At 41.0% G+C, this 12006-nt stretch overlaps 1 protein-coding gene across 5 annotated transcripts in view; it reads left to right on the plus strand.

Annotated features, from left to right (window-relative positions):
* MYO1H (myosin IH) overlaps positions 1–12006 on the plus strand; it is a 60228-nt gene that overhangs the window by 9832 nt on the left and 38390 nt on the right. For 4 of the 5 annotated variants that reach the window (XM_075898823.2, XM_075898822.2, XM_075898821.2 and 1 more), the window contains exon 2: positions 10836–10997. In XM_075898823.2, coding sequence (XP_075754938.2) covers positions 10836–10997 — 162 coding nt within the window. Of the gene's footprint in view, positions 1–10039; positions 10183–10835; positions 10998–12006 lie in introns of those variants that run through there. The other variant, XM_075898825.2, reaches the window with a different exon arrangement.

Raw genomic sequence — 12006 nt, forward strand, 5'->3', positions numbered from 1 at the left:
TGTTTGTTAGTCATTGATACTTCATGAAGCTTTCCTATTTCCCTCTTCCAGGATTTTCAGTGTAGTCTTAATTTCTATGTGAAGAGTCTAACTTGTCTCAAACAGGCACAAGACTTGAGTTTTTGATTTGTGGGATATGTTTTCTAAATAATCCTTGGAAGAATTTTTGTCATAGAAACCGTTTTGGGAAGGTGGTTAAAAGGCCTTCAGTGTTTATTGTGAAGAAAGGGATCTCAAAGATTTTGGGGCTCTTTGTTCCAATTTTTATATTGACCAGTATAGTGCTGCCAATATTTAACAAGGGGCTTCCAAGTTCTGTCCGGCTCTTAACCTCTGATAAATCTTGTGAACCAGAGATAGGGATGCATGTGTTAGCAGAGGAATGGCATGGATAAGAGTAATATTATAGTACATTTATTCATTGTCACTTGCATTATTGTGAGAACTTTAAGAGCTTAGAGGTTAACGTTTAAGGGGGAATGTTTTAATAATATTGCCACTTATGGAATTGTGGACTACTCCACCTGTTTAAAAAGATAAGCAGCCTGCAAATCTATTTTTGAGCTGGTATATGTTCAGCATATCCAGAGGAGGAAATCACCCACTTGCCATCAGTTTAGTTTTATAGTTTTAACCTGTGGCTCCTTGAGCTCCTGTCAAACATGTGACAGTGGATATGCTCATAGAAGAGGACAGAATTGGTGCAAGGTCCCATCTACCTCTAGAACAGATACCATATAGGTAGTCACAGTGAGCTTCCCTAGCCTAACCTTCCAGCGTGCTTCAGCCCTACCCTTGAAGCAACTGCTAGGGTGGTGAAGGTGAGAGTACACTTGCCTATTCAGTTCTTAGTGAGTCTGCCAGGGAGACCAGCCTGTGTACTGCAAGACTCTTTTTCCTGTCACCTTAAAAAAAAAAAAAAAAAAGTTCATGGTTAAACTCTGTGACTGCCTCCCTGGTGAATCTCTTTTGAGGCTTAATTGCTGGAGGCAGGTGCATAATCTATTAAACTTTCCTGATGCGTCCTTAAGAGGAGTATTCTCTGCTACTAGCACTGAGGCTGTTCTCACTGAATACAATGGCAAAATACCCACTGAGCTCAATGGAGGCTGGAGCACTGTCTGTGGCAACACCCCTTGGCCATGCAGTGTGTACATCTTCATTGTAAGACTAGACAGATGTAAAATGTGGGGAAGCAGCCCTGTTAATGAGGGGAGCTGTGAAATGACCTGTCCTCAGTAGAACCAAAAGACTGCCCCAGCAGGATAACTGTACTAGATCACTACTCTATGAGCCTTTCCTATTACTAATGTCTCAAGGATAAAGTAGTGAGAGAGCTGGAAAGGGGCTTACATGTTTCTCACGGTAGCAGCCAGTAAAAAAGATGGGCAAAACTATTAGTACTGTGCTCTGCCAAAGTTGTGTGTTGAACCTGAGAGAGGACACTTTAACTCAGTGTAAATCTTGTTACTCAGATATTAACACATCTAATTGATGTTAGGAATGCCACTGTTTCTATGGGATCACAAGATCTTGCTTCTATCCCTCATGAAGTTTCAGCCAGTGAATGGATTTTTTTTTTAAGTAGGCAAAAGTAGAAGAGGGCATTTAGCTGAGACAAAGCTAGTTTGTAACCACCAACAATCTTTGAGAGAGCAGAAAATTCTGGGCAAATGTGCTTAGGCTTCTGCTTCTTGTGAAGTAGAGCCTTGTTTGGAACTATTTATGGACTCCCACCCATAGTACTTACACCTAGTCCCACATTGTTTCTTGAAGCTTTATCCCATTCCCACTCGCGGAAACATTAGATCCCACAAATTCCAAAAGACTGATTTCTCCATGCTACTAAACAAACGTGCTTGTTCAATACATTTCATATAAAAAGAATTCAGACAATATTTACCACTAAAAGAATGTCTTGCTTAAACCATGTAAAATACTTCATCCTGTTTATAATAGACATCAAATCTTTCTATCCTTTCCTTAAACCTTTATTTTAAAAAAACCCACAACTTACTTTACATTGCTCTAATTTGTCTGACAACCTGAAGAGAGATTTAGTTTTTTCCCACAAATTACCTCAGTCTATGTGGCTGCCTCCCTTCACCAATTCTGCCTGTAACAAGGTACATTTTGTCGGCTCTTGTTATTATGGAAGTGGGCCTATTACAAAGGTGCTCTTCTTCCTCCTTTCCTGGCTTAAGTACCACTGAGAATTTTCCCCATGCCTCCAGCAACTATCATGAGCATTTTATTCAGAAAATTTTCTTGTAATAGCAAGTTCCCAAGGGACATAATTAGCAACAGCCGCAAAAGGTGGCATTGTGACATGCTTTTCTAAATCTGGTCTGATTAGCAAGGCAGAGGAACTTGACAGGCTGTACAATGAGATCAACTGTAGTGGCTTTACCCCACTTTATCTTGAAAAATTTTGTAGGGGTGGGTATAGCAGACACAATTCACAGTGATGCACAGCTCAAACTCCCTAAAATAGTCACATAGGGTTGATCTATAATTTAAGGAAATCTGATTGCTATCCATGTAGACTGTGATGTGCTGAAATCAGCTTGGTGACTAACTGAAATTACCTGAATAGTTAGTCAATAGCTATATTGATCCCAAGATATTAGACAAGATGGGTGAAATAATATCTTTTATTGGCCCAAATTCTGTTAGTGAAAGAGCAGCTTTCAAACTACACCGAGCTCTTCTTCAGGTCTAGGAAAGATACTGACACAGCTAAATAGTTTTGTAAGTAGTTGACAGACTCTAAGAGACCATTCAAGGTGAAGTGGCCAGTTAGCAACCTCAACCTCACACTGAAATAGGTAAATCAAGACTGAGGTGAGTTAAGAACATTGCATAGCGGGATATTATGTTGTCGTTTGATGTTGCTATTCCTTCTGCAAGCCCATGGCTTCAGGCTCTTGCTTTCATGGGTACTAAAATTATTTGAGAATTTGTTTAAAAATCTTTTTTTGTGATGGCTGCATATATTAAAAATAAGCTAAATGTAGGCCTGAATATAGACCTCAAGTGAGTAACCAGGTGATCTTATAGCAACCTTTGTTCTTCTCTAACAGTACCACCTTTTTGTTCTCATGTAAAGGTACTGTGTTAAAGTTAGTAATTCTTTGTGTGGAGCAGGATTTTCTTATGGCCCACTCTTTAGGGTAGAGAATTTACCTTCACCTTGTTCACTGAATTATGTACAGCATGCTTTCCAGAGCTCTCACAACAACTAATCGAACAGTATAGCCCACAGAATAGGCGTGACCATCCTTCACTACACTGAACTGCCACAGAGAAGAATCAGCCCAAACAAGCACAGCACTTAATTTCCCAGCCAGCTGCAAAGCTAAAAGCACATGAACTTTTAACCAAAAAAGGCAATATTTTAGCAAGACTTTTTGTGGCCTTCTCCATTTGTTTGTACCAAAACCAAACTCTTCTTGGAGGTGGAAGGAGAATCTTAAGCTTCTCCATGACTTTGTTCTTTTTGGAACCTGTCTTTGTTTCTCTTTAGCTGTTAAAAAATAAATCCCAGACGGGGAGGGGGCGAGAGGGAGGGAAGAGAGGGGATAGAACAAATTGTTCTGTGGCTAAACTAGTTGGTGAAATTAATAGGAATAGTATTCCTGAGAGAGCTCACGCCAGTGACTATTCCTTATTTACTAAGTGAGGGTGGGACTTCATCTGAATAATTAGCATTAGATTTGGAAAAATCCCATCTTAAATAACATGGTCATTAGGAAATGAGTTTCCCATAATTGGAGCTAAACATAGAGGTAAGCCAATGCTGCATGAATCTGAGCACAGCCTAGCCCAGAAATGAGTTCAGGATCTTTGCCCAAAGGGGAACAGAGTGTAAATTACCAATATGTTAATTGGTAAACAAAATAAGTTAAGGAAACTTGATCAGCTAGGCAGCTTCTGGGATATCAAGATTGCTTGTATTCGTGTTTCTGGGCTTGGAGTGAAGACTGGCTTTTTGCATTCCATACTAAACGGAAGTTCTAAGATACTATCCAAATGACAAACTCTTCTGGAAAGTGCAGTCATGCTGTGTTTTTCATTTTAAATATTATCTCATTACAATGATAAACTCTATAAACCTGGTTACTGTACAGTAGCGGCCTGACAAAAGCAGCATGAAAAATTAATGTCGTCAGCAGTTCAGGGGCAAAAAATAAGGGGAAATGGTTCATGTTGTGATATGATTTGAGTTCTGAACTTCCTTAGGTCAGCCATGGGTAAGGCTTCAGTATCCTTTTTTGTTTTTTTTTGGCTTGGCCCAGCAATGGTGGTAGCAGACTTTTAAGACACTTCTTTAGTTAGCTCAAAACATGAAAAGTTTATCAAACAGGAAAACACCTAAAATATTATTTGCATATTAAACTCCCCTGCTTACCTGACTTGGCCATGGGGCACATGTTAGACAGGAGATGATCCCTTATTCTAGGTAGCAGAAATGGAAAAGCTTAAATAAAAAAATCTTATGCAGGTAACAAGATGACGTCAGTAAAAGGGAAGCTGGGGTGGGTATTGGCGAGCACGCGCACACACAATAACATGAAAGAGGTGTGCAGTTCTAGGGGGAGAACAGGTTGTACCTCTCTGAGGAGCTAAAAAAGAATGATCCCAATGCAGTACATACAGTCTCGTGTAGGAGACTTTAATGACTGCTGCTCAGATACCAGTGACATGTATAGGACCTTAAACATCCTGGAACTAAACAGCTCACGTGAGTTGATGATGATCCAAAGCTAGTGGCTGTTGACTTAAGATATTCAGGAATAGTTCAATGAAAAATTGTGGTCTATTACTTATTGGGAGGTACCAGTGCCTCCAATTCCAGCAGAGTCATGACTGAATGTATATAGCGCAGTAATCACCAACCAGTAGATTAGGATCTACTGTTAGATCTTGGAGCCTCTGACAGGTGATCCTGACTGGTTTGGCCAAGAGATTGCACTTCAGCTGCCCCTTCCCCACTTTGCCTTGGAGCTGCCCCTCCCCGTGGGAGGCTCATGCTTTCTGTGCAGGGCAGGAGAGGTCTCTGATGTCAGGGTGCCCCTTTTCCCACCCTGTATCCTTTCTCCACAGAGAAGAGAGGGGGCACAACAGGACCTGGGATGGAGTTTGCTGGCTGCTTTAGGGAGTGGTTCAGGGCCAGGGCAGGGGCGAGCCTTAGCCCTACTGCACCACCAACCAGGAGCCACCAGCATCCCAAACTCCTACCCTAGTCATGAACCCCCTCATGCACCCCTAGCCTCAAGCATCCATCCATCCATCCAAATGCTGTCCCAGAGCCTGCACCTAGAACCCTTCCTACATACCAACGCCCTGCCCCAAAAACAGCTCGGAGCCCCTCCCACACTCCAGACCCCTTAATCCAAGACTAGAGCCTGCACCCCAACCCTCTGCCCCAGCCTGATGAAAGTGAGTGAGGATGGGCAATAGAGGGAGGATGGAGTGAGCACGGGCAGGGCCTTGTATATGGGGTAGGAAGGAGGCAGGGCAAGGGTATTTATATTTGAGGTAGATCTTAGATTGCACTTAAATTCAAAAAGCGATCTCATGCTTTAAAAGGTTGGAGACCCCTGATACAGAGGAAAAAAAGAATGCAATGCCCTTTTCTTCTTGCTAAGCTTAGTATTAAGTGTGTATTGAGAAGGTGCTGAATGCTTCTGATTGGAGAATCCAGGACTAGACTACTCTAACTTCCACACGGGAGCCTGCTTGCTGGTCTCCATTACATTCATCACCTTTTACCCTGGTAGTCAAAACTGACCTGTTCAGTTAGAATTTTTCTAGCCCATGGTTAGTGGGTCTGGGCTATTCTCTCTCTTAGCCCCCACCATGGGGGGAGGAAGAGGGAGTTCTCAGATGGAAATACAACCTTAGGAGTTTGCATTTGTATTGCCACAAAACTGGACAAACCTAAAACTTCAAGTTCACTCCCCCACCATAATCCTCCTTTCTCCAAAACACATCCATTCAAACTGTTGGGTGTGATTTGATGCATTCATTTCCTCGGTGTCATCACACTAGAAGAAGTAATTTCTGATCAGTTCATGACCTGTGCTACCAACAGCAACTGTGAAGTCTGATAAAATCTTGCACAATTTGGTCAAGTCTTACAAAGGAGTTCTTCCTAGCTATATTTGTGAATTCCTGTTAGTAGGACCATGTTCCAACTAGCATGGAAATTGCAGCAAGATTTTAAGGAAGTCTAGATTAAAATGTAAGGGAATTTTTTTGTTGATTGGGGTGAGAAGTAACCGGGGGAAAATGAGATCTGTCAGATAAATCTTTATCTTGTATATTCTGTGGCATGAATATAAAATGTGTACTTAAGAATGTAAATATTAATCGCCTCTTTAGAGGCTGACTCATTCAGACAAATAGTGTAGTGTGATATTTCCAAAAGAATGTTGTCTGTTTCACGGTGAAAAGATGTCACTTTGCATTATACTGTACTCCAGATTATACTGAATAGCATTTGAAAGGAAGGGAAATGTCAAGAGGACAGTTCTTCTGACTAGATCAAAAATGCATATTTGTCTTGTCTTTTTTTTTTTTTTTTTTATTTCTAGCATACTGAAACTTTAGTTCATATCTTGCCATACCAGAAAATTCCTGCAAAATAAGCTTTGACTGAATATGGAAGTTTCTGTGACATGTATAACCAAGTGATACAAAACCAGGCATGACTTCTCTCCTGTGTTTTGTAGATGTTCTAAACAGACTGAGTAAAATTGCTGCTTTGTTAGTCAGAATGGTCATTAGTGTAGCAGTGAAAGAGATCAGCATTAACTAATTTTTGCAAATGTGTAACCCCTTGAGACTTGTAGAAATGTGTCCTATTAGTTCCTCTCACCAGCAGCTTAGAAAATGCTAGCACTAAAAATATATAATTTGCTTATCTGTTTACTGAAGCAGATTTTTGGAATCAAAGCAGTAATAATATGCAGATCACAAGCTCAGAGGATTTTCGAGCTCTAGCACTTGAGTTTTGTAAAGAATCAAATTCAATGTTCAGTGTATTAAAGCATGCTGGAATTCATGGTGATTTTTGTGTCTTCCTGTACAGCCTAATCTTCTGTGTGCTGTAGAGAGTTGGGTAGATATTTTTTTCTATTAAGAAATTGAAAATAATTTTGAAGGTGACCTTCCAGTTAAGTTTGAGCCAGAACAGATTCCGTGCACAAGAATCAAGTACTTCAAATATAGCCGCCACTTCTACCTCTGAGGTGGAATACAAATTACTTAACAAGGGTCCAGCAATAGTACGAAGCAATTCAGAAGCTGTAGTATTTCCTGCTTCCAATTAAAATGACTTTTAGGTAAGGAGTGAGAATTTGGGTCCAGATGCCTCCACTCTTAAAAAGTACAATGAGATTGTTAATAACTATAATGCTCATACTTAGCATATCTGAAACGTGTGACGAGATTACTGCAGAAGTGAGTGCAGGAGGAGTTGTGAAACAGATCATTAATTTCTATGAAACAAGCAATACACTGAAAGTGTGGTGTAGACAGGGTTAATGTACTGCACATCTTGTGAAAGATTAGCTATTGTCTGAGCTCAGGTAAATCTCCTTAGCCCACTCATTCAAAAACTTGAGAACTTGAGTTTAGTGCTTTAGTGAAATTCTTCTTGCATGATAACTGCATTTCTGACCACAAGACTTGCTGCTTCCATTCATGCTATTGAGCCAGATGTTCTCCAAAGATGAATTCCAGAGTTAAGGTTTGCCAAATCAGTGGAAACTTGGAAATAAAAGCAGGAATAGCATTTTTATAGTGACTCTTCCTGCACCATTTCTGTTAAAAACTAAAATAGCAGGACAACAACTGTATAAACAGCTTCTCACAACATCCTTTCAATCCCAGTTCCAAATCTTTTGTGCATCATCATTTCAGACAGAGTAGAAGATTATCAAGGATCACTGTAATGCCAAATATGTGCCTTATATTACAATTCGCTTATCTGATAAACCTTTTCACAAATTTAGTGAACTCATTTCTCTAATCTAATTCACCAAGTCCCCTAACTTTAAATAATAAAGAAATTTGGCCTCTTATAAGGAAAGTAAATCATGCACTGAGTGAAAATTACATTATTGGAAATGCATAATGTTTGTGCAGGACTTTTGAAATGTAAGTGCTATAGAAGCTATAAAGAATATCATATTTGGCCACTTACTAGTGTTGAATATGTTCACTTGACCCATCTAAAAATTGAAGAGTAATAAACCTAACGCAATCTGTAACTCCTAACAGAATAGTCTATCCCAGTCATAGGAAATGCCTTTTAATTCTAAAAGTACTTTTCAAGGTATGTCAAAAATCAATACTAGAGAGAAATGGAGATGCCTTTTTCTCAGCAACAGCCTGACAGTCTTCATCTCTTCTGAAAGAAGAGAATGCTAGCTAAGACAGCATTATCTCCATACCGTTCTAAAAGAGCATTGTGTCCAGCAATACCATCTAGTTATATCTAATTTTTGTATCCTTGCGTTACAGCCTCAAGTTCTCTCTAGAGCACTTTCCTTGGTGTGTGGAGACATCTGCTGTCCAAAGTTTTAAAAAAGTTCCTCACTTGTAGATTTAGTAAATGTCACTTTACTCAATGAAGCAGATGCACATTAATTTTTATTTACTTGGAAAAGCTAAGGTCACATGCAACTCCTGTTTTTGGGAAGAGCCCACATTTTGTTTTTAAAGTGGCCCCAGCTGTTGTAATTTAAGCAGCTCACCTGAGACTAACAGCTTTATTAGGACATAGGCTTTCCTAGGTCAAACTGAACCATTAAGCTAACTTGAGGGCAGTGTTTGTGGGTTGCCCAAATATTTAGTGGCTCATCTGGGTTTAGGAACCAGCTTTATTTGGATTCTAGGCAAAGGTGTTTAAGTTAATTTTCCATGTAGTCTTCGTTTGAAGCTTTTCTTTCTCCCTTTCCATCTGATCTTTGTCTAAAAAAGTTTCCCACTGGTTAGACAAATGCAGTTTTTGAAAACTCCAGTTTGAGAATCTTCCTCGTATTGTATTTTGATTACTGTTTCAACTGAGCTTTTTGTTCTATAGAGCAACATGACCCAGCCTACTCAGGTACAAACAACATAAGAGACATTCCCCAGTTGTGAAATATTCTATCAGATCACCCATAAGTACCCATCCTTTCCCTTTTTAAAGGAGTGTCACCATTGCTCTCCTAATTACCAAAGCTGTGTGTGTTGTTGAAATTGAGGCTGTCTCCTTAACTGCATAGCAAATGTTACTGCAATCTGTATCTCCCTTGAGTATTTACAACACCCAAGACACTATCCTACTTCACAGTCTTTATTGAGTTTCTCTTAACAGCACTATCCTGCCTCAGAGTTATTGTCATCGCCATTGTACAGATGGAAAACTGAGGCACACAGTGGAGATTTGTCCAGTGTCACCTAGAGAGTTGATCCTGGGTTTCCTGCATACCAGGCTAATGCCTTAGCCCAGTGATTCTCGAACTGTGTCCATGGCCACTTCCCAGGTGGTCTGCAGCTCAAGCTCATCCCCTCCCCCTCCACCTCTACCCTTCCACCCACAGTGGGCGCCTGAGCTGGTGCTCCAGCCTTGCCCTCCCTCCCCTGCGAGGTTGGAGAGCTAGCGCTAGCTGCCCATGGGCAGGCGGGGGGACAGTGTGATGAGGCTCAGGGCTATCTGGCATGCAGGAACAGAAGCATATGGGCGCACTACCTGAAGGCTTTCCTCACTGCACCCATTGACTGAATCCTACCCCTGCCTGCTTGTGCACCCTACCTCCTGTCCACACACTGCACCTTCCCTTGCTCTTGTCCCCTCCCACTGGGCAGACACCCTATTCCCAGCTTGCTCCTGCACCCTACCTCCCGTCCAGACCTTGCACCTTCACTCCCTCCTGCATCCCACCTCCCACCCAGGCCTTGTATGTACCCCACCTCCTGCCCAGATCCTGCACCCCCATCCTGCTCCATGGGAGCCCTGTCCCACACACTGAACCCATCATTGTTGTCCCAACTCCAGAGCCTGAGGTCCACAAAATCCATTAACCCTGAACCTCAGAGTAATTGTGGCCTATTGGAAGCCCTGAACTTCAGTCGTCCCTGCCTCCTGCACCAGAGGACGTGTCTCAGTTGGGAGCCACAACAGTGAAGGTTGTTTGTTTTTTTGTTTTTTTTGGGGGGGGGAGGGGAGTAGTGTTTTTGATTCTCACTTGTGTGGTCCCCAATTGATCTTTGAGTGTGTCAGTGGCCCCTGACCCAAAAAAGGTTGCCCACCACTGCCAAAAATAAAACATGGGAACCTTTTGTGTTAGACATAAATTAACATTTTATTTCACTTAAAATGTAGCTTCATAAACTAACATGAGAAAGTTAAAGCACTAAATCTGTTTAATTTAAATTAATATTTCTTTGCTTACTTGTTAAATTAAACCATTCTCCTTAGCTGCAGCACTAGCAAAATGGCTCAGGCATAATTATGTAATTAATAGCAAGTTTCCATTAGCAACTAGTGGTCCACAGAAAGGTTTGCATTGAGCCAGGTGGGCCACAGGGCAAGAAGTTTGAGAACCACTGTCTTAGCCATGACTACATAGTGTGGTATCAAAACAAGATTTTAATTCTGCCCCATAGGCTGTAAGGCTAGACAGGATGTAAACTGCAAATAGTTGAAATAACAAAAGGGCACAAAGCTTTTAATGGAGGCAGATTTTTTTTTTTTATAATGTTTATTCCAGTGTGAAAGCTCCCCCTTAAGAAAAAGGAATGGATCAAACACACATAACTGAGCAACTTTCTTTTTGTAGAAAGAAGATGTGAGTGATAACCACAGCCAGCTGAACATGGAAGGGGCTCTGATAGCCCGGGACAGAGTTGGGGTACAGGACTTTGTTCTTCTGGATTCCCATACCAGTGAGGCTGCTTTCTTGGACAACCTTCGCAAGCGATACAGAGAGAACCTCATCTACGTAAATCTGCATGCTTTTATGTCTTCCTTTTTCTTGGCAATGCTTGATCTTTTAAACACAAGAATCTATAATCATAGGACTGGAGGGAACTTTGAGAGGTCATCCAGTCTAGTCCCCTTTATTCATGATAGGACCAAGCATCCTTTATCCCATCTCTGACAGAGGCTTGTCTAACCAGTTCTTAAGTCTCCAGTGATGGAGTCCACAACCTCCCTAGGCAATGTATTCCAGTGCTTAACTACCCTGACAGTTAGGGAAAACTTCCTAATATACAACCTAAACCTCCTTTGCTGCAACTTAAGCCCATTGCTTCTTGCCCTATCAGAGGTTAAGATCTATTTTCTCCCTCCTTGTAATAACCTTTTATGTACTTAAAAACTGTTGTTGTGCCCCCTCTGTTTTCTCTACACTAGACTAAACAAACTCCAAATCATCTAAAGTACAGGTCTTGGTGATGTGGTTTTCAACAACCTAGACACCTGTTGGGAAACTAACACAGTACAAATGACTGCACAAGTTCTTAGAGTGTATCAGACAACTTTTTATTTCAGAAGCGTGAGACGGGTACTATGGGAGGCTGTTCTAGATTTGATTTTGACAAATAGGAAGGATTTGAAAGTGTAAGGCAGGTTAGCTGAAAGTGACTAGCTTAATTTCTGTACCTGGAAACATAATGGAGCAAATAATTAAACAAACAGTTTGCAAACTTCTAGAAGATAAGGTGAGGAGTAACAATCAGCATGGATTTGTCAAAAACAAAGCATGTGAAAACAACCTGATAACTTCTTTGACATGATAGTCTAGATATACTGTGTCTGTAGTAAAACTTTGATGCTGCTTTATATAACCTTCTTATAAGCAAACTAGGGAAAGGTAACCTAGATGGAGATACTAGAAGGTGGGCACATATCTAGTTGGATAACCATTCCCAGAGAGTAGTTATCAATGGCTCACAGTCATGCTGGAAGGACATAATGAGTTGGGTGTCTCAGGGAACAGTTCTGGGTCC

Source organism: Pelodiscus sinensis, chromosome Z (genome assembly GCF_052426305.1).
Source record: "Pelodiscus sinensis isolate ZL-2025 chromosome Z, ASM5242630v1, whole genome shotgun sequence".
Lineage (NCBI taxonomy): Eukaryota > Metazoa > Chordata > Testudines > Trionychidae > Pelodiscus > Pelodiscus sinensis.